Source organism: Python bivittatus, unplaced genomic scaffold (assembly GCF_059951505.1).
Source record: "Python bivittatus isolate LINGU-HERP-01145 unplaced genomic scaffold, Pbiv_v1 ctg000960_np1212, whole genome shotgun sequence".
NCBI lineage: Eukaryota > Metazoa > Chordata > Lepidosauria > Squamata > Pythonidae > Python > Python bivittatus.
Window position 1 is genome coordinate 9,263,850 of NW_028277124.1, and position 22,699 is coordinate 9,286,548.

The 22,699-nt window shown below is 39.6% G+C and overlaps 2 protein-coding genes across 4 annotated transcripts; one reads left to right on the forward strand and one right to left on the reverse strand.

The window, feature by feature from the left end:
* The first annotated feature begins 5,424 nt into the window (after positions 1–5,424).
* WDR55 (WD repeat domain 55) lies at positions 5,425–16,135 on the forward strand. 2 transcript variants are annotated; one of them, XM_088131583.1, is made up of 8 exons: positions 5,425–5,699; positions 6,724–6,872; positions 8,911–9,011; positions 12,103–12,190; positions 13,211–13,390; positions 13,996–14,095; positions 14,617–14,786; positions 15,141–16,135. In XM_088131583.1, the coding sequence occupies exons 1-8, from the start codon at positions 5,682–5,684 to the stop codon at positions 15,460–15,462; spliced, it is 1,128 nt and encodes a 375-aa protein (XP_087987709.1). In that variant the 5' UTR covers positions 5,425–5,681; the 3' UTR covers positions 15,463–16,135. The 2 variants fall into 2 exon arrangements, with proteins under 2 accessions (XP_087987709.1, XP_087987711.1); XM_088131585.1 differs by lacking the exon at positions 5,425–5,699 and adding an exon at positions 5,741–6,237.
* A 1,790-nt stretch (positions 16,136–17,925) lies between these two features.
* Positions 17,926–22,699, reverse strand: DND1 (DND microRNA-mediated repression inhibitor 1). Of its 2 annotated transcripts, none has more exons than XM_088131586.1 (5): positions 22,547–22,699; positions 21,457–21,586; positions 20,660–21,121; positions 19,374–19,796; positions 17,926–18,792 (listed from the first exon to the last, which is right to left on the reverse strand). In XM_088131586.1, exons 2-5 carry the CDS (start codon positions 21,572–21,574, stop codon positions 18,776–18,778), a joined length of 1,020 nt encoding a protein of 339 aa, XP_087987712.1. In that variant the 5' UTR covers positions 21,575–21,586; positions 22,547–22,699; the 3' UTR covers positions 17,926–18,775. The 2 variants fall into 2 exon arrangements, with proteins under 2 accessions (XP_087987712.1, XP_007430700.1); XM_007430638.3 differs by lacking the exon at positions 22,547–22,699 and adding an exon at positions 22,275–22,540.

Below are 22,699 nucleotides of genomic sequence, written 5' to 3' on the forward strand. Positions count from 1 at the left end.
CTTTAAAGCTAATAATATAACTATTAATCAGAAACAAATAAGAGTAAACATTTCAAACATTTGCTTAAGTGTCATGGATGAAGAGGCCATAAATAATTTCCACTGAAGGATTTAAGGCATTAGCAATGAAAATATCCATAGTTTATTCCCCACTAATAATTCTTAAAGATTGGTCTCAGAGCTTTCTATTCTTAAGCTTTCTGAGGACCTCTCTACAAGTTTTTCTATTTGTTGTTGGATCCCAATAGTTAAAGATTAAAATTTGTTTTTCAGTGTTGTCATTTTCTACATATTTGATCAATCACAGTCATTAAGTAAGTGGTAAATGAGTATAGACAACTATTTTATCTTTGTGTGAAACAATTCAGTATTCTGTCTCCCAAATATTGAAGCCCAGTCATTCATAAGAACCACCCTAGAGACTTTTGTAAGAATCTGGCTCTCTGCTTTAAACCATCCAGAGAAATTGCCTATTTTCTTCTTGATTATTCTCACAGTGTCCACAAATTGTTTCAAAGTGTGGGAAAAAAATCTGTTCACACATGCTTTTTTAAACTAAGCAGTGGGGTACCCACTCTAACAAAAAGTACCAATGAAATAAAAGCTTATCCTATGAAAATAGAAATGCAGTTCCTTACTGTCATGTCTCTAAAGACAAATGGCTTTTACAGAAAATGGGGGGGGGGGTTGGTTAATGGAAGTGCTAATTCTAATTAATAATGCTTTCTAGGCTGATTGTGGAATACATTATCTGATGAAGGTGCTTTTCAGTATTTATAGTCGGATTAATTGTCAATCAGCATTTATGATTTTTTATAGTCCAACCACAGATTCTTCCAAACAAATACACGACTGCTTTCTATATCTTTACATTAACTCAGTGGACCATATAATAGATACGAGTTAAATAAAATTTTGGATCTTTTTGTAGCTCATAACACTCTATTACTGAAATATTTCTGGATTCATAATATGTTGTCATACATATACACACACACACACCAGAATTTGGCAATCCCTTAATCTTTACTCTTTGATGTAAAAAGTTAACACATGTGACAGAGATGCTATTACAATTTTAGATCACAGTCTGATGGACTTTACTGATGTATTTGATAAACATTTAGATATGATTAAGTCATTTTTGAATGTATCTTTGCTAGATTATTTTATTAAACAAATGAAACATAATTTTTTTTCTGACTCAGTTATATCACTCTTTATTATGGGACAGTACTGAAGCATTTATTCAAAGTCTAATGATCATTGTGCCTCACATAAAAAGAAGCAATGGTTGGCTAAATATTTAGAGGAGAAAGCTAAATAATTATTAACTTTGTATATCCATACTATCTCATAACCAGTCTAAATATTTGATCATTGCTAAATAGGAATTTAACAAGCTTTAAGTTTTCAAAGCAGAATTTTTATTACATGGTACCAAACAAAGGTAATGAAAAAAGAGAAGGCTCAAATACCTAGCCTTCAGATTTAAACAAATTAACAGTGTAACTCTGTACCATCTATTCTTGATATAGATGGGAAAACATGAACAGATTCCAAATCTATTAATCAGTTGTGTTCTGAGTTTTTGTCTAAACTATATTCTAATTTTTCACTAACAGAAGCTACTGTTTCCTTTTAATAGAAAGTGGCAATTACCATACCATCCCTGCAGTGACAGGTCAGGCAGGCTCAGTGAGTGGAGCTGCTGCTTAAGGTTTATGAATTCTTCAGCATAAGCAAAGGAATGTCACCACATTGTCCTGGAGAAGACCTCTTGCTCAATATGTTAATCTGTAGGAAAGAACTGGAGCTCCAGGCAACTCTTCCCACATCTGGCCAGATCTTGGCACTGGTTTCCAAAACGGGTGTTTTAATTTTCTCTTACTCTGGTAGTAGAGAATGGTATATGCTGTACTACTGACCGAGCTAATAGGGGGTGGGTCTCTTCCAGCTTTCAGTGTGTTACTCATACTGTTCCCAAAGGATGGGGGCATGCTTCAAAAAGAAGCATATTCTATATTTATGCCACAAGCAGACCTATGACTGCTGGTGTTGCTCAGGGTAGAGTGTCCATTGGATGGCCCAGTCCAATTCTCCTGTCCAATGTAAAAATAAAACTTCTGCATGTACAGAATGCAGTACATTAGTGCAGTACTAGCACAGAATGCAGTACTGCATAAAACTTCTAATGTACAGAAAGCAAAGATACAAAAATGTAAAGAAGGGAAAAACATAATCTCTTAAAAGCTCATCTTTTAAACACAGCATTATACAGTCATATTGATTAGTCTTTACAGTGCCATAAAGAGCCATTTCGCAAATAATGAACAGACATCATCAATTCAAGGCTGTAAATCTATTGTAAAATTCTTTGTAAAAGAATGACCTTTTTTGCTGCATCCCATGCTTGATAAATCCATAGTTCTTCATATATTGATACATTATAAGTTTTGGTATATAATTCAATAATCACAAGAAATGTATTTAATATTACTTTAGACCAATATAGCTAATACATTTGAACCAAATTGTGAAATCAGGAGATCTTTCAATTGAATATACTACTTGTTTGCAATTTTAAACAACTCAAATTCATCTTGTAATGTACCGTATTTTTCTGACTATAAGACGATACTTTTTTCTAAAATCCTTACCCTAAAAACTGAAGGGCGCCTTATTCAAGGAAGTCAGCCGAGAATCGCGCAGTTGCAAAACTGCCCATACTTTGTTTCTGCAGAGAGGCTTCCTCCTATTGCTAGCCTCCAATCACGAGTGAAATAGCTTGTCTCCCAAACAGACTTCCTCCAATCATGAGCCTGATGTAACTGACGTCAGCTGATGCTGAACAAACCAATTAGAGGAAGGCTGATTGCAGAGACAAGCTATTTGCAGTTTCACTCGTGCTTGAATGTAATAAGTTAAGCAAAAGAGCCTGGAAATAGAGCTGCAGAGAGACGGTTTGGACCTCCTCCCACCGAGTGTATCAGGTAAATGTTAACCAATTACTAAATAAAAATGTATTCTGCACTATCTTTAAAATATTGATTTTTTAATTTTGGGTTGGAAAAGTGGGGGTCGTCTTGTACATGTCTTATTGTCGGAAAAATATAGTAATTTAAATGTTTTAAAACCTTGATTGGCAATAAGCTCCTCAGTATTCATACTGCTACTTGCCTATGACTTTAGAAAATTACTAGCCCTTTGTCATGTGAATAAGGGTGGAAATTATTTTTCTGTCCCAATATCTCCCAAATATGCTTTGCAGCCTGGAATGATGGAAATAAGTGGGAATTTGACAAAACAAAAACAAAAACCAAAGCTCCTGCCAAGGTATCAGAGGGGTCACATAATACCTTTCTTATTGCACCCATAATGGTTTTTGGAGTTGATCAGCTGGATTATGAAGAATCCATAGAATTAAAAAGGTGTGTTCAGGAATAAAAATGTAAGGCAGGAAAGTTAAAAAAACAAGACAAAACACCACTATCATGATAGCTGTAATTTATATATATATTTTTTTAAAACAGATACTTGCCAGTCATTGTTCTCATTCATTCTTGGTTCTCTGAATGGCCCAATCACTATTGCTGTACTCTTTCATTTCATACCCATATCACATTAATTCAGAATGTTGCACAATTTTGCCCAAACTCATCTCTGGTTCTTCATTATCATCAGAGGAGTCATAGGTATCTAGTAGTTTCTACTACTGTTGTACTGAAATGATTAAATGTGTGTTTTGCAACATCACAATGAAAACCCAGGCCTTCCATACTTGTGCCCTAATGCTGGGTGCAAGTATGCAGGTCATGTGGTTCTTGTTCTGATGTTTTGTCATTTGTCATCAAATAATGCATCCCTGACTATCATGTATTTGTTTTTATATTTTTATATGTCAATGTGGTTGGATCATTCATCATAACAAAGAATGTATGTAAGTACTTTCATAAACGTTCACAGTAACCATTCCTTTTTTCCTAGTTTCACAAATGTACAACATACCTACTTTTTTTTCTTACATTTCACTCATTAATTCACACACTCCATGTATACCTCTCACATTCCAAATTGTCATCTTCCATATGCCATTGTTGTTGCCAAATAGTCCCACAGATATGGGCCTTTGACTGCCACCCATCATGGCTTTTGTCAATCTTGACTTTCACATAACATCCCCCCCTTTTTTTTTGGTTAGAAAAGGCTTTAAACTAGGTTATGAGCTTTGTTAACAGTAAGGTAACTAGCCCTTATCAGTACCGTATCTGTTCTGTATTTTCACTCCGTACGTTGCACAATTCTCCCCAAAACTCATCTGGTTTTTTATTATCACAGTTCAATACTATGTAAAACACAACTCTCACCAACCTATGAATTCCTACTTTTGTACCAACCCATAACAATCTGATAGTATCAGTTCAAATCTCTGGCATGCATTTTACCCTCTTTGTTTCATAATGAGTACCTTCACTTTCATACTTAAATTCATCATTTTGCTACACAAGATCAGACTATATTCAGATGTTATTTCTTTCCTCTGTTCCTTTGTTTCACATAAAACTAAGGAAAATTAATGGGATCTGAGTTGGCTAATCAACAAAAGGATCATAAGTATCATGATCAGTGAAAATACCAACTCTGTGTGTGGCTGTTATTAAAAAAAAATCCATGCTTGAAATTTTAAGAAATTGGATGGAAGAGAGAACCCTGTCAATACAGTAATGCTTTCACAGAAATCTAAGGTTAGCCCACACTTTGAACACTGTATGTCAAGGTGGTTTTCTGAACTTGGAAACTCCCACCTCCTTCATTCTATATTGCTCCCAGTGAAGTAAGGCCTTCAATTTTATAGAGAAAATCCATAATAAACGTTTTTACATTGTCAAAATGAGAAAACTAGCAAATATGGGTTCTTTTCTTTGTCTTGGCTAAAGCAAACTGCAAAATCACATGTATAAAGCCTGCACTCTGTATCAGTACAATGTGTATTTGGGAGAAGGTGGGGCAATGGATTTTTTTGAGATCTTTTTTGCATTTGATAACATGAAAGTCCGTGCCTTGGTGTCAAAATTCATTGGATCCATGACTTTTATGGGTTAGACTTTGGAGAGATACAATCAATTATTTGAGTTATACAAATCATAGGAAAATAATCACTTTTTTAAAATGTCGCTTTTTTGTTAAGACTCAGCAATAAATATTTGCCTTTGAATTTCAATCTTTGTCGGGCGACAATGAAGGAGCTTTGCAAACCACAGATATAAGGAAAAGCTCCCATTTCTCCACTAAGATTAGCTTCAAGTCCTCTGTTCGGACCAAGGAAAGGAAAGATCGAAGTATACAGATTTGCTAGTCATCATTCTTGATAAAGCTGGTACTGGGGAATTAAGTAAAAATGCTCCTTCCAGCTTTTAATCGTTTCTTTTGGTTTCTGATGTTTGGGTCCCTGCTGCCCACTAAACAACAACGGCACTGCGTATACGGCTGCCTCGGCACACAAAATGACGACAAGAGAAATTCAACAATCAGCGTTTCAACAATCAGCACGTCACTCTACTCCTGTCAATCTACTCGGCTTCCGGAGGAGAAGTGCTCGCTCCGCCTCTCCTTCGCTGCGCAGGCGCCCGCAGTTTCCAACGCGTTTGCGTCTGTAAGCGGACTGCTGTGCTGTAGTAGGAATGGCTGCGTCTGAGGATGTGAGTACTCTTGGCGCCCTCTCGCCCTCTCGCTGGCTCTCCTTTGCCAGGGAAGGAGGCCTGTTTCATGGAGCAGCCGGTTGGGACTGTAGGCGTAGGCGACTGAGGAATGGTCTGTGCGGGAGCGTTGCGTGCGCCAGCTTTACCACGGGGCTGACTTAGAGTTGTTACTGAAAGCGACTCGTTATTTAGCTACTTTGCGGTGCTTTATGGTACATGGATTACCCCTTTGTCCTGAGCCACAGTTTCAAACGTAACTTTACGGGTAGGAAAGATGGGAAGCTCGTGGCTGTCAGATTCAGCGCAGAGGAAGAGCAGCACTCGAAGAGATTGCGCGAGGCAAACAGAAGCCGGCCGCCTCTCTGGACTTCCCCTACTCTGTGTGGCTGTCCCCTCCGGTCTTTGCACGTTGCATGGCTCTAGGAGCATTGGACGGTAGAAATTATGAGATACAGTAATCAGCTGAACTGTCCTCACATATTGATGACGCCTGTTTTCTCTGTGTGTGTGTGTTTATGGCACATAGGATGACATGATGGTATGTAGTGATGGTACTGGAAAATAACTTTAAGAGCAATGAAAAGTTCTGTGATGCTAAATCTGTGATGGTGGCTCATGACATATTGAAGGGGATGGATGAACTCAAAAGCCAGTGTGGTGTAGTGGTTAAGATATTGGACTTGAAGGGTTGACAGGATTCCTGTTGTGGGAAAAAAATGAAGGGAGATCCCAGTGGAAGCCACCTTAAGTTCTGGAGAAAGGCAGGATATGAACTGAAAAAATAAAGTTCATAGTGTGTGTGTGTGTGTGTGTGTGTATGTATGTATGTATATATGTGTGTGTGTGTGTGTGTATGTATGTATATGTGTGTGTGTGTGTGTGTGTATGTATGTATGTATATATATATATATATATATATATATATATATATATATTTTTTTTACAGGGAATATGCTAATGACATTAGTCAGGGACTGTAAAGCTGCTATTAAGATTTGGTTATCTTGTTTTCTCCTCCACCCAGGTATATTCAGATGAGGAAGAACTTGGATTGGAGCCTAGACTTCAAGATACCCCCGAAGACATTTTCTTTGAGGCAGCAGCAAATACCATTGACTTTCACCCCTCCCAGGACATCATAGCTGTTGGAGATGTTGATGGGGATGTCTATGTGTGAGTATAGCTTCTCAGAGAAATTTACTGGTTGAGCCTTCTTATTGGGTCATGTATATGGAAATTGTAGAAAACCTTTCCTGGTGCATCAGTAGTTCAATGAGATGGATCTACATAAGTGTCTAAGAAAAAGAAGGAATGTGTGTTTGCATCATTGTGAGGTTGTATGCATGTGTAGCTACAGATGCTATCTGTGTATGTCTAAGAGAGAGAGAGTATTATTCTCTCTGTGGAAGAACATGTTTGAGAAGGGGTATCTGCTTAAGAGTATCTCTGTGATGGGTAGTGACAGGAAATGTGGGTAAGGCTAAGAAATGTGGGTAAGGCTAAGGCTTCCACACTTGAGACCTACAGCATCTTGTGGCTTCATCCAGCCATCATGGAGCTAGTAATCTGTCCTGTTACTGTTATAGCACCACAACCATGTTGGGATGACTTTAGAAGATGCTGTGAGTCACTAGTAGAAATCATACCAAAAAGAGAAATGAGATGTGTTGGAGAAAGAGAAAGGCTGTGTGTTTCTGAGACTGAGAGAGAGGTTCTATATGATAGAAAGAGTATGCAGTTGTTGTGTGGGTTAGTTGAGCAAGAAGGGGTAATTGTGTGCATGTAGTTAAGAGGACAGGTTGCTCAGGTGGGGAAGGGAGACAGTGTCTCTAGTGGGGGGTGGGTTCTGCTGACTGATTAAGAGAGAAAGAAGATATCTGTGTACATTGAAATAGTATGTGTTCCTTACAGAACAGTGGCTCTTTGAGTGTGGTTGAGAGCCAGGCACTTTGTGGATATGTGGACCGGAGAGGCACAGAAGAGAATTTTGGGACAGCAGTTAAGAGATAGAGATGGTATGTGGCTAAGAAAGAGTAGCTGAGAGAACATGGGTGCCTGTGTGTGTGAGAGAGAGAGAGAGAAAAAGAAATAGGGAAATTGAGATTGTGTCTCTGTATGATGATAGGACCAGACGTTGCTGTCTGGGCCTGCTTAAGAAACAGAGTGTCTGTGGTTGATAGAGAGGTTCTGTGCATAATTGAGAGAGAAGGAGAAAAACTTTGTGTGCAGTAAAGAGACTGTGTGTGTGCTTGTCTGTAGGTGAGAAAGGTAATTACCTGTGGAGGAAAGAAGGCACAGGAAGGGTGTCTGTATGCCTGTGATTGAGACAGCGGGCATTTGGATGGGGTGGACAACAGATTCATGTCTTTTGGAGAGAGAGAGAGAGGATGTGTATTTTTGTGAACAGGCCAGAGAATGTGCAGTTACGAGAGGGGATTGTAAGTGGTCAAATGGGTTTTGATTCAAGTGTGACTGAGGGAGAGAAGACGCAGGTGGAATTGAGGTCTGGTGGGGTCTATATATGTGACTGAGAAAAGAAGAGGCCCACCTGTGTGCCTGAGGGGACAGAATGTCTATGTATGTGGAAGGAAGAAAGCATCTGGGTGCAGTTGAGAAGGAAGATGCATACACTGCAGGGTGTGGTTGAGAGAGGGAGGTCTGGGTCAGGGCCATCCAGGGTGTGTTATGTGCTAGAAAGGAAGAAGAGTATTATTATGTGTGTATGTATTACACAATAGGGATTGTGTGGGGAGAGAGAGAAATTAGGATTGTGTCTGTATGTCTCTTAAAGAGAGGAAGTGCTTTTGTGTAATGGAGGAATGTATGTGGTGTTATATCAACAATGATTCTGAGGGGGTGGAGAGAGATTGAGAAGTGTAATAGTAAGAGGGAGGTTTTGTGTCTGCTGGAGAAAACTAGTGCTTAGCTGAGATGAGAGGTGGGTATGATCGGGAGAGCAGGGAGAGTATATATGTGTGTGTGTTACTGAAAGTGGGGTAGCTATGTGTATGTGTGGCAGAGGGAGGTGTTTGTATGTGTGTTGTAGGAGAGAGGTGTATGCACTGTAAAAGAGGGGTATGTGTATTTATAGTAGAGAGAGGGAGGATGGTTGGGTATATGTGTGTGGTTTAAAGATAGGGACTATTGAGTGAGGGAATTATTTGAATAGGCTTCTGATGCGTCTCTTACCATTTTAAAATTGTAATTACAGATATTCATACTCCTGTTTGGAAGGTGGAAACAAAGAACTTTGGTCCTCAGGTCATCATTTAAAATCCTGCCGGAAAATATCCTTTTCACAAGACGGACAAAGTGAGCGCCCTTCTCCTTAGGACAGTGTTGTCCAAACTTGGCCACTTTAAGATGAGTGGACTTCAACTTCCAGAATTCCCCAGCCAGCCATGGAATTCTGGGAGTTGAAGTCCACTCATCTTAAAGTGGCCAAGTTTGGACAACACTGCCTTAGGATGTGTTTTTTTGCTCTTTTTATGGTTTTTGTACTGTTTCTTGGAAGAAATAACTTCAGCTCATCTTCTTGCAGAAGTAAAAGTTAAGTTTTAATAAACTCGGAACACGAGTAAATAGGATTCCATGAAGAGATTGGTGGGAAAAAGAGTTCCTTGAAAAAGAAAATACTAAACGCTCATTTGCAAGTAATGGGAAGGAAAAAATTAGAAAAAGCAAAAGCAGCCAGTGTTGTGGCAAAAAAAGCTTAGCAAAGAGTTGAATATCAAACAGGATCTATATAGAAAGTGGTAAAAATCACCAAAGAAGACTATGCAGAGGTAGCCCATTTAAAATGGGCTGAGGTTGACAAGGATGCTAAAAATTAATTAATTAATTAAAAATAAAAGAAACCATTTGGTGAATGTAGCAAAATGGTAAGTTTCCAAAAAATGGAGAAATGTCCTTACTTTGGTATCATTGCTTAGGTTTTTTAAATAACATGTTATATGAACTCAAATTATTCCAATTTATGACAAAACCCACATTATGGCTGAGTTGTTAAACCAAGTTCATTTGTGCAATTCTGGGGTATCAGTGTGTGTGCTGTTCCTTGCCTGTCTCTCTTTTGACCTCCACAATTTATATCCATTTTAATTTTAGATTCTCATTAAGTTTTTGGGAACCCACATTAGTTTCTCTTCTGTTCCATTTTTCCTCACCAGAATTGTTTAAGATTGTTTTGTTTGTGTCTTCTGCCAAGGAATCCTGCTTACCACTGGTTTAAGTTTGTAAAATCAGCTTTCTGAATTCCAATTTTACATTTTTTTAAACTTTTAAAATCTTTAAAATCAGGAACTCACATATAGCATGGTCTTTTTTGATTACTACTTTGATTTCATAAATAGTCTTTCCTGTTGGTTGGTATCAAATGACATGTAATTGATCCTCTTGTGCCTTCTTCTGAAAGAGTAAATTGTCAACAAAACAGGTAAAAAATGTCTTGAAAGGACCATTCGTACAAGAGTTTGCCTCCCTAAAGAAGTTGTGATAAATTAAAATGCCTGTCATCAATACTATGTGCTACCTTGAAAGATCTGCAGTTTCCTTTTTGAAAGCATGATTCACATCTTGTTGGTTGGCCTATAATAGAGACAAATAACACATTTGCTTTTATGTCTTGTTGTTATTGACTAGCCTTAACATCATATAAGATAGAAATTTAAAAAATCATGGCCCACAGAGGTATTTCTTAAGCAGTCATCATAAATTGTAGCAAGAAGCAGATAAATAGGATTAATTATTATTACTAAATATGCAAATCCCATTGAGCAAGTTTAATCAAGTCACACTTTCCTAGTAAGGTCCTGCCAAACCTTGCTTAGTGACATTATAGGAGAGTGCGTTGCTCTGGATCAGCTAAATACACTTAAGATTAAAAGAGACAGTACAGCCTGGCTATTGAGTTAGTGAAGGTGCTATAAGCTTATGTTACAGATCTTGATAATGCTGACAGTGTTCAGAAGCACTTCATCTGTTGTTTCAGTGATTCCTGACTTAATATTGATAGAGGCATTCATTGTAAGAGGTTTTATAGGATTTCCCTTCCAGTGCTGCAGTTTGGAAGGTATTACAGTGTGCAAGCATCAGAGCTTTTCAATATTTTGGCATAGTAATCAAATTAAGGTATCTGGCAGGTTTATGACTGGTAACTTATTACCTAGGAAAACATTAGCTGGAATTAGATTATGTTCAGTTGGATGCTCCCTGTCCTGTATTTGTTGGCTGAGGTTCTTCCTGGCAGAGTCATATCCCATTGTTATTAGTACATGAGGAGGAAAGCCATAGTAATGCAGCTTCTCGAGTCCTTCTTTCCATTTTGAAGTAAAGGGATCAGCACAGCACAAATGGTGCTAAGCCCACAGGGAAAATGGCAAGCTTTAAATTCAAAGATGTTAGCCCATATGCTGATTTCAACTTTAAGTAATCCTGCTTCCATATGAAGAACTACATTAGAAAGACGTCAAGGCACATGACTATTTCTCAGAAACAGGCTAAACCAACTCAACCTTTGAGAAGTTGGCATAAATACCAAAATGTACTTCATGAAAGAGCTGCCACAAGCCTTTGCTGAAAAGAGTTTTTCTGCAGCAGGAACAAACTGGGCAATCCAAGAATGGTAAAATGCTTGGACAGCTAATGTGGGTTTAGATGCATTTTGTGTCTCATAATCTCTATGGGCATGCCTGATCCCTGAATCATGAAATATTATTCTAAGGTATTTAAAACAGTTTACTTGTTCTAAACAGTGCCCATTTAGTTCTGTGCCACTGGCCTTTTGTAAACACCAGTATTTTTGGTTTTATCATATCTTTATGGCTATCACAGTAGGAAGCAAGAGCACACAATGCTGCTCTTAAGCCTATTGGAGTGGGATTCTTTTTCAGAAATAATGTACATTTTAAAATCCTTTAAGGATCCAAGATAGGAAACTACACTCACAATGAAAAGCTGATAGCCACGTCCTGTTTGGGTGTTTTGCATAGTCCTGAAAATCTAACTAGGAGAAATGTAGCAAGTACAGCTTGTTATCATCTACTTTGCAGCAGTTGCAACAGAACCTGCCAGGCATCTTCTAGTTATGCAACTGGTAAAAACAGGAATCTTTTTGAATTAAGAAATGGCCAGTTTAGAATGACACAAGCTGGTTAAGCTGCCTTTCTCTCTGGATTATAGATTGGTAAGGGCTAAGGACTTCAGAATAGCTAAGAAAAAGAGACAACTCTAATTTTTTTTATAGATGATGTTGCATATTTTAAGGTAATATATGCAAACCCCATAATCCTCAACCAGGATGAGCATTAAAGTCCACAACTCTGAAAGGTACCAGGTTAGGAAAGGCTGCCCTTTGGAATTTGGTCTTATGTAATGGTGTGGGTTTTCTCCCTCTGTACTCTAGAGCTTTTCACAGTATCCAAGGATAAATCCATTCATATCCTGAATGTGGAGGAAGGCCGTCTTGTGACACGATTCTTCAAGGGTCACAAGTAGGTATCCGAATTACTTCCCAGCCATTCTGTAGCCTTGGTAACAAAGCATTTACTGGGGTGCTGTATTTTCTACTTACAGTTCTTTATTTTCATTGTGTTAAGATTCTTGAGCATGAATTATTTATAGGACTGGATCTTTAGATATAGTTAATAGGAAAAGAATGACCTGTGACCAGTAACAGTTCATTTCCCCATGTGTAAATACAAGAATGAATCATTTTTTAAGAACTTCTTTGAGATCTGCAATGAAACTATATTATTAGTCCATCAGCGTCTTCAATTATGGCTCTTAGAAAGGCTCAAAGAAGTCTGCTGTTATTTTTTGTAAGAAGAAACATCTTTCAAAATGCTCTCTATTAGGTTTTAAACTGAAAGTGAGGAAGGGAAAGATTCAGCTTTATCCCACATGAATATATTTTTTCTTGGGTAGGAATTCAGTTTCTGGTAATTCAGGCTAGCAGTTTGCAGCATTAAAATTCATAGTATTTGTCCAAACTTAAAAGATTGAGAGGGAGAAGTTACACTCACTCCAGTGTGCCCTTCCTGTTCTCTTTAATTTTAATTTGGGATTCTAGTTTTAACAATTGTAGTGGTGGTAGGTTTTGACATCTTTTAGGAAAGGAGGGGTTATTTCCTCTTTTTAATCGTGTTCCCTTGACATGGACCCTTCATTGTGTAGAGAAAGAATAATGGAGTCAGATTTGTTAGTGCCCACTTAAACCCCCCTTTCTACTCTTCAGAATAAATTAATAGTGCCTATGCCCTTTGACTAGAAGAGCTGTTGAACGAGAGACTTCACAAACGGGAACAGCTCTGCAAAGAAGTTATCTCATAATATTGTGTTTCGTTTTATTCTATTTTTACTGTATTTTATATTGTTTTATTGTATTTTAATATTTATTGCTGTTTTATTGTGAACCGCCCAGAATCACTTTTTGTGAGATGGGCAGTATCTACATTTGAAATATAAATAAATAAATAAATAATATTGGCTCTTCTACTCTGGAATTTCCACAGCTCGGCTTTGAACAGCCTGTTGGTGATAGATGAGCATTTGTTTGCCACAGGAGATGACAGTGGAGAGTTGAAAGTATGGGACCTGCGCAAGGGCACATCCATCATGGAAATGAAACAGCATGAGGACTACATCAGTGATATGATCCTAGATAGAAACAAGAAGCTGCTTCTCACTACCAGGTATTACTGCAGTCTCCTCTTAATTCAATGGATCAATAGGCCAAGTTTGCATGTAGAGAGTGGAGATGCTTTAGCCTACAGGGGAAGGCTAAAAGCTTTTGGATGCAGACTATCACCATCTCTTCTGGTATTATTCTTCTCACTGTTGTAATGGCATTTGACATAAATCCAGAGCTGCCTAGAGCCAGCTCTGAACTGGCAGTGATTTTATTGTTTAAAGACTTTTATGAGAATCTGTCAGAAGGCAAATAGATAAGATTCAGTGATTCAGAAATGGCACATTCTGGAGAAGTCAAGAACATTCCATTCCCCATTTGGAACATGCCATTCTGGAATGGATCAGCAGTTTCCCAAAGTAAATTCCTCAAACCTGAAGCAGAACACTGGAAATCATTCAGAACATCATACCCAAGGCATCTTGAACTACTACTAGTTCAGGGAATTTACTTTCAAAACTGCTGAACTACCAAAAGCGGAGGTTCTACAAGGTCCAGAGGAGAGCAGAAAGTTTTGGAGTTCTCCAGAACACTCTATTCCTGAACTGTCAAATTCCAAAGAGAGGTAGTTTTATAAATAAATACTGTGTACCATCCTATTTCTTGCAGTGGAGATGGAACAATGGGAGTCTTCAACATTAGGAGAAGGCGCTTTGAGCTTCTCTCAGAACCTCAGAATGGAGACTTAATGGCTATTTCTCTGATGAAAGTGAGTTCTGTTATCTAGCTGCACCTTGGAAAAAAGGCTATTTGCAGATATGAACCAATGAGCTACACTATTTCTGATGTGGATGGTAGCAAGGCCTTTAATGAGAGCCAGTGTGATGTGGTGGTTAAGGTACCAGGGTAGAAATCAGGAGAGCATGCGTTCTAGTCCCGCCTTAGGCACGAAGCCAGCTGGGTGACCTTGGGCCAGTCACTTTCTCTCAGCCCTAGGAAGGAGGCAAGGGCAAACCACTTTTGAAAAATCTTGCCAAGAAAAATGCAGGGCTTGGTCCAGGAGACAACACTTACTCAAAAGGACCAAAAAAAAAGTCTTTAAAGTATTTTCCTGCTGATATATTAATATGAATTATGATGACCCTATTCATGGTAGTATGCTTTAGGCTTTTGATTAACTTTTTTTTCTATTTTAAATGCACCTCAGGACCTTGTTCGTAATAGCAAAGGAAAAGAAGACATTATGCTTTTTTTTCCTGGCTAAACTGTGTGTTTTTTTTTCCTGTTCAGAGGGGAAAGAAAGTAGCCTGTGGCTCCAGCGAAGGAACAATTTACCTCTTCAATTGGGATGGTTTTGGTGCCACCAGTGACCGCTTTGCCCTGAAGGCAGAATCCATAGACTGCATGGTTCCCATAACTGACAGCATTGTGTGCACCGGTTCCACCGATGGAATCATTAGGTGAGATTGTCATGAGATAGCGAGCATTCTTGAGAGAGCCTCATACTGGGCAGGTACATGAAAACACAAAGTGGCTGCAAATGAAACTGGGTAAGATCTGGATAAGCTCTTCTTGGCATATGATCAAAGGCAAACTGTAACTTTAAATAAGGTATGATAGATCTCAATATTAAATGAGATTGAAAAAATGATCCTTCTTGAAAAATTCTGCCCAGTTTCCTGGGCCAATAAGGAGAATAGCAACTAGCTAGATAAGCTGTTAATTTTTTAAAAAGAATTTGGGATCTGGCTGGATGCCTCTCTCCACAAAGGAACTGGCATTCTGTTTGCTAATTAAGCTTTTCTTTATTTCAGGGCAGTAAATATCTTGCCCAATCGAGTGATAGGAAGTGTCGGGCAGCATATGGGTGAGCCTATTGAACAGCTGGCTAAGTGTCATACCGGCCAATTCCTGGCCAGTTGTGGCCATGACCAAAAAGTGAAATTCTGGGACATCTCTTCACTTAGTTCAGTGATAGTGGATGATTATAGAAAAAAGAAGAAAAATAGGCAACTGAAACCTTTAAGTCGGAAAGCATTTGGCAATGGGGAAGATTTCTTTGCGGACTTGAAAGAGGTGGCAGCAGACCTGGAGAAAGAGGAGAATGATGGACTTTCTGAGAATGATAGTGACTAAAAGAGGCTCACTCCCCAGAAAGCACATTTATAAACAGATGGCTTGGTTGCCATATTTTGGAGAAACTCAACTGTGCTGTGTTCTTCATATTTAAACTTATACTCTTGTGGGCAAAGCCTTGGTTGCCTAATAAAACCAGTGGTACAGAATTGAGCGAAGATTACAAGAATTTTCCTAGCTCTCCTGTAACTCAGTGAGAAATGGAAGAACAACATGGTTGCCACAGAAAGGGGAAAGTGTAACGTCATCATATGTGGATAGTACATTAAGAAAGAGATTTTATCAGCAGAATTTTCCCTGAAAAGGCCGAAAGGCTGGTTCCTCCATGGATTGATGCTTTTATTTTGCCACCTAAATATTTAGGAATCAGACTATTGCTCCATATGACCGAACAAGTGGATTCCATTTCATTGCTACAGTAGTGAAACAGGGATGTCTCTTAAATTCAGAAGAAAACTGAACAGGTTTAAATAATGGATCTGGTTTTCATAATGGAACCTTTTTGGGTTTTTAAATTATTGCTTTTCTGGGGTTTACTGAAAGAATAAAAAGAATAGGATAATTATACACAGTTAACACACACTAATTTAATGTATTTATGTACCACCTCATAATTACAAACTGGAGTACAGTCAAGTTAAAATACAAAATATAAATTTTGTTCAGTCGTTAAGTCGTGTCCGACTCTTCATGACCCCATGAACCATATCGCGCCAGGCCTTCCTGCCTTCACTGCCTCCCTGAGTTTGCTCAGTTTCATGCTCAAAATTATAAATTAAAGTCCTGTAAAATAAGATTCAGTTTAAAAAGGAAGAAAGGAAACAAAAGTGAAACTCTAGCCTTCCTTATAGGATTCACGCAGGGGAGGTATTAGTGAAGAGGCAGATGCTCTGCTGTTCCCTCATGAAATGGCCCCTCATTGATTCCAGGGATTGTGCTGCAAGAGGCCCTCTGGTTATGTTGTGACACTAATGGACTGAGGTTAAGTTTGTTTGCCCCTTTTTCCGATGGGTTGTTGTGTTTGTGGATATGAAAAGTGGCTTTGGGAACATTTCATACCCAGAGATCTTGTGCTCCCATTCCCACACTTTATTTTAGCTGAAAATGCTGCCACTGAAATCCTGCCATTTTGCTGTTGAATTTCAGTGTGATCTTCAGGTATTTTGAGGATTGCAAATGGGAGGGCGGAGAGCTTAGAGCTGCCAACTACAGTGGTACCTAGGGTTACGAACTCGCCTCGACTTACGAACCGGATACGCGGCCATTTTCCCTGCTGCCACGCAGTCGCGGCTTCCTGTGGGCGAGGTCGCGGTAGCAAGGAGACGTTCGGTGAGGCTTGTGGTGTGTTTTGTGGGGTTTTGGAAGGTTTTTGGTGTGCTTGTCAGCATGGCTCCAAAGAAAATGCAGAGCAGGCTTGGCAAGAATAATTTGCTTCGGGTTACGACCAACTCGGGATACGTCCAGAGTCACGGAACGGATTAAGTTCGTATCCCGAGGTACCACTGTACTATTCCACAGGAAATAAAAACTAGCCAGTGCAGGATAGAACTTGGTTTAATGTACCTATATACAACATTGAACAAAATGAGTTTTATACTGTACATTTAAATGAAATTACAGGTAGTTCTCACTGACTGCATCATTTAATGACCATTTGTACTTATAATGGTGTTAAATAGCTTTGTGACCAATCCTCGCATTTATGACACTCGCAGTGTCCCATGGTCATGTAATTCCCATTTGGGCACTTCGCAACTGGCATGCATTTACAACTGTCACAGTGTCCCATAGTCGCACGATCGCCATTTGGGCACTCTTTGCAACTGGCTTGTAACAAGCAGAGTTAATAGAGAAGATAGAAGTAAAATCATAAGTCAATATTTCACTTAGTGACAGGGATGCAGAGTCTCCCACCCCTATGAGATTCAGAGCATGGGGGCCTGAAAGCAGACCTCTATAGCAGCAGTCCTATAGAATGTTGCCCCAGAGTGTTGCTAACACCTTTGCTTCTAGTTTCCTGCAAATTGGGAAAAACATGTTTGTGCAAATATTCAGCATTTATCAGGATGGTTAACTGTATGAGCAACCTCCATTGTTTTGTATTATCTGTATTTTGATCTTTTTATGTATCTTATATAAACCATATCATAATTGAATTGGGTGGCATAAAAGTACTATAAATAATTTGAAACTATGTGGGAATGCTGTGTCAAAGCAGTGTTGAGTAAATTATCCTAGTTCTCATGCATAGAACTATTAAGCCACAGGAAAGTGATGCCTACTCTTTAATACAGCCAATGACAGTAAACTTTTTAAAAAGTTTTCCATAGATACTGTCCAGCTGTAGCTGGAAGACAGTAATTGTGTAGAAAGCAAGCAACACAGAATGATATCCAAGCATAAAATTTCACCATGAAACCTGTATTAGTTGTAGTCCATAAAGCAAGTTCTTAATATTTCAGAAAGGTACTATACAGCATTATTTATTTAAAAACTTCTTTAATATGGATATGCCCTACATACCAAATTCAGCATTGAAGCATACAGAGTAGTAAAGGACATACATCTTTTTCCTGAAATCCTCAGCCACTCCTTTGCTATTTTTCATGGGGAATAAACTTCCTCTGTTAATGCAGCACCTGCTTTCAGTGTTGCATTTCCAAGTATCAAAGTATTCAAGAACAATGCCTCCCTGTACAGTGTAATATGGCTTCCAACATTGGAAAGATTAAGTACTACAGAGACATTCTTCCTTTCATAGAAAAAGGAGGGTTTTTTTCTACCCAGCAAGAACTTCTAACACTTGGTGCTATGGTGTCTCCAAGATGCCCTTTTCATAAGGCTTCTGGCTGCAACATAAATTCAAATTTTTGTTTGTAAATTCAAATTTTTGTTTTGTCAGAAACAAAAACATACTCAAATAGTAAAATACAAAGGACAATACTTGAACATAAGAAAATAGCCCACAATCTTGAAGGAAACTGAAGGTCACAGCTGGATGTTAAATTGTATACAGACAACAGACCCACATTGTGTGGTCCAGTAACCAACAGCTTGTATCTTCTTTCCAAAACTGCACAGGCTACTCCCAAAATAACTCTACTAAATAATTTAGTGCATCTAAAATTCTAATCTACCTATCCAACATTAAAACATAACCAGAACAGAAAAGATTCTCAAAAAATCCACAGAAACAAAACAAGAGAGATCCAGCACCCATCTTCTACATGAATTGGCTCAGTGAAGTCAGCTCAAAGAGCAAGAACAGGAGCAGGACACGCAAGCTTCGTTACTTCGAAGAATGATTCTCTGGTTACACCACCGGGCACCCTGTTGGAAAAAGAAAAAGTTCAGGTTTCCAGATTTCCATCTCTTTCAGCAAAATAAATGGTATATTATATCCTATACATGTGTCATACTTGTGACAGTGCCTTTCCAAAAACATTTGTCTGAAAATGAGCTCATTACTACTTGCACCACATTTATTAGAATTAGCTGTACATAATGCTAATCCAGAACTGAATAGCGTGCCCTGCTACTTTAGTCTCTGAAGCAAGTGAAGCCAAAATATTCCCTCTGTACCCTTAAACTGATCAATTTCACACCTACACGCACTAAATGGTACTGCCCTTGCAGCAGAAATGCTGAACTTTGAAAGATTCAGTTCTCACTCACTAACATTTTATATGCCTCTGGCATCTATGTTAGATGAAGGGAATAGGCATCGTTCTTGGGGAAAAAATGGGCCAAACCACAAGCAAGGCACTTTTTGAAAACTTCCTAGATAAGCTGCATTCCAGCCTTGAGCTACCAGAGTATTACAATGGCTTGCTTGGAAACAGATTAGAACTGAAATTCTGGGTTTGGATGATACAGAATTGCTTCCCACATTAAGCCATAAGGACACTTACCTAGGACTTCAAGCAGCCGCAGGGCCACGGCATTCTTGGCCTTTTCATGGTCTTCCAAGCCAGAGGGGTCAGGCTTGATCCAAATGAACCCACTGAAGGGAGATGGATATTTTGGTATAGCCACCTGATACCAGAACTGCAGGTGCCCTTCAGGATTCCTCTGCACACATTTTGTAAAGAATACAGGGGGGCCCAGCTGATGCTGCTCACACTGCAGTTTTAAGTAGTCCAATACGCTGCCCTTTGCTGGTAACATATGGCAGTCCACAGGCCCAGAAGACACTTGACAAAGGACACCTCTATAATTACAGCTGGATGGGAGGATCCCTGGATCACCTGGCACTGAGACATTATGAAGCTCCTGTTTTATAATAGGTTTCAGCCAATCCACTTCAATTTGATCTCCACAGAGACACAAGCTACCTGCATAAGAGAAGAAGCAATGTCCATCTGACTTTAAATACAGACTGCCCTGTATTTGGTTAATAATGTGGTTAAGTTCAAGGTAGCAGCGTTAAGAGTTCGCATGTACCTCAGTGATAGCTCCAAACTCTTCCTCTACTGAAACTGGTCAGTGCTGAAGCTCCCAGACTTGTTAATGCCACTACTAAATTCCCAATAACTGGGATACTAGTGTAGAATCCATCTAGTGCCCAGTCATCTTGGGAACAGGGGAAGGATCCCAGAAGCCTTATTTAAAATGACATGGGTTGCGCTCAAAGCATTCAATGGGCAAAACAAGTTTTCTCTAAAAGCAAATAATTAAATACCCAATATAATTTATTCTGCTTTGGCAATAAATAGAAGCTTCTTCTAAAAAATCTAGAAAGCAGCTGTAAAAGTCTTAGTAATCAGGATAGCTGATTACTTTTGCCAGCCCTGTCCAATATTCTTTCCTAAACAGTGAAGAGATACATCTGTTTGCTAAATTGTTCCCACACATACTTAACCTATTTTGTCATCATACAACACATTTTGAAAAGACAACAAAATGCAAAAGAGATTCATTCCAATGTATTTTGGAGGCTTAATTTCAGCTTCATATGTGAGATTTATACAAAGTTCATCCATTCATGCCATCCTGGATGTTTCATTGTCAATCCCTTTTTCCTAACAGGTACTCAGAAACTGTTTTCAGGGACTTTGCTGACCCCAAGGCTTCAGATGCATAGGAAATCTGTAGCTTTCCTGGCCATTTCTAGCATAGCACAGGATGGCTAGAGTAACTGGTTAACAAAACATAATGATCAACCTTCTCTTTCCCCATGCCAAAAGACAGAACGAACCTTCCACAAGGTTTTTCTTGGCTACTGCAGCAGCCTGATGGGAAATGTATTTCGCCTCTGCCAGCTGCCTCTGCTTCCTGAAAGGGCTGGGATGTAAGGAGATGTTTAGGAGTCCTGGGGTGAGTTCCTGCAGCATTGGCAGAAGATGGCACTCTTTCAGCAAGGGTGCCAGACCATCAATGTAAAGCTCACACTTGTCGGTGCTTCTACAAACCAGAATGGGGGAGCCAGACTGGATTTCAAAGTTGTTGAACAAAGCAATGGCCTCCTGGACATGTCGGCGGTTCATGTATTTAGCATAGGCAAAGCCACGGTTAAGCCCACTAAACGTCATCATGAGACGAAATTCATAAAGCCTCCCAATGCTTTGGAAGAGAGGAATAAGTTTATCCTCATAGATATCCTGTGGGATCTTCCCTATAAAAACCTCTGAACCGGATGGTGGGGCACAGCCAGCCCAACCTGTGGAAAGAGCAAGGAAAATACACATTACTGGCAAAGTATTTTCACTTCCCTGAAATATTTTGGGAAATGCTCTTGTTTCTTATTGGTTTCCAATAGACATAGACAACCTTTTTGGTGGCCAAGGGCCACAGTTAATATCTGGAGGAGGACTAAAGGCTATAACAAGTAAGGCAATATACAACAAGGGCAGGGTTACTTATCATATTACTAATGATACAGGAAACAATGCAGCCTCAGGTCACCAATGGTATCGCCAGCAATCAAACCGCACATCAATATCTGTAATGCAAAATTAGATTACTAGTCTGTTTTTTTCAGAGTTTTCTACTCACCTGGTGGAGGACCACCGTATTTTCTCTGTCCGTTGATCTGCACTAACTGGATTCCAGTCTCTCTCACCCAAGTCAGAAGGGCAGCTTTATTAGCCCGGTTTATTTTTTCACTCCACATCTGAGATGGTACCTAGAAGCACAACACAGATCCAGTGCAGTAACTATCTCTAATAGGAAGCTTTGACTCAGCTCCCTACAACTATCTAGGGAGCATTTTCGAGTGAGGCTCTTCAACTGATTATTTCCATTGCAATCCACTGTCTCGATTTGAACGGTAAAATCATTTATGTAACGCTTTCAGAATATTCAGAGTACTTCGGGGTATCATCTTGCAATCTTGTATACAGCAAACTCATTGCAAAGCTTAACAAATCCGCGAGCGATTCAGCCTCTAACTCTGCAGCCTTCTGTCTGGCTGTATTAGAATACAATAATATTCTATTATTACTGAATCGACTAAGCCAGCAAGGAACTTGGAGAACCACTAGAGGACGGAAAAATTGGGCGAAAGGCGGGGTCTTCATATATTTGCTCTCCACGCCCTCTAGAGCGGAAGCATAAAACATGAGAGCAGTGTAAATTTGCAGTACTCGTAACTACACCCGAATAAATGAGTCTGAATGGTAATACTGTACTACAGTAACGCCAATAAGTAATTACATACCAGCCAGTGAACGCATTAAAAGCCAATAAAGCTGAGATTAAAACAGCAGCACCTAGCTTGTTAGGCTAATCAGTGAGTTTACAGCTCTGGACTCCATAGGGATTAGACCACCGAGTCATCCGTGGCAAAACTCAAAAGCCAACCCCACCAATACCTGGGTCTGCAGAGCGCCAGCCATTAGCCACCGTCCCACGTGAACAGCACCGCCACAATCCCACCTTTCGCTCGGGAGGTGTGGCGGCACCTTTTATATGTGACCAGAACGAGGGCGTCTTCTGATTGGTCAGAATAAAAGCCTCGCCTCGCGGCTGGGTGGGTCAATCTTTAGTGCTTCGCGGGATCATTTACGCGCGAGAACTGATTAGGGCGCGCGCACGGTGAAGGGCTCTTTCCTGCCCTTTTTGTAGCCATCTTCACCGACCTCACCTTCCCCGTCACCAGGCGGGCTGTGTTGAAAATATCTTTTCCTAGTGCGGCAGCGGAAGCTTCGCGCGGGCCGGGTGCGGGGAGAGAAGTTGGGTCGAGAGGTGGCTTTCCTCTTCCAGCTTGGCCCAGGCGCAAGGCCCCGGCCGCTGTGAT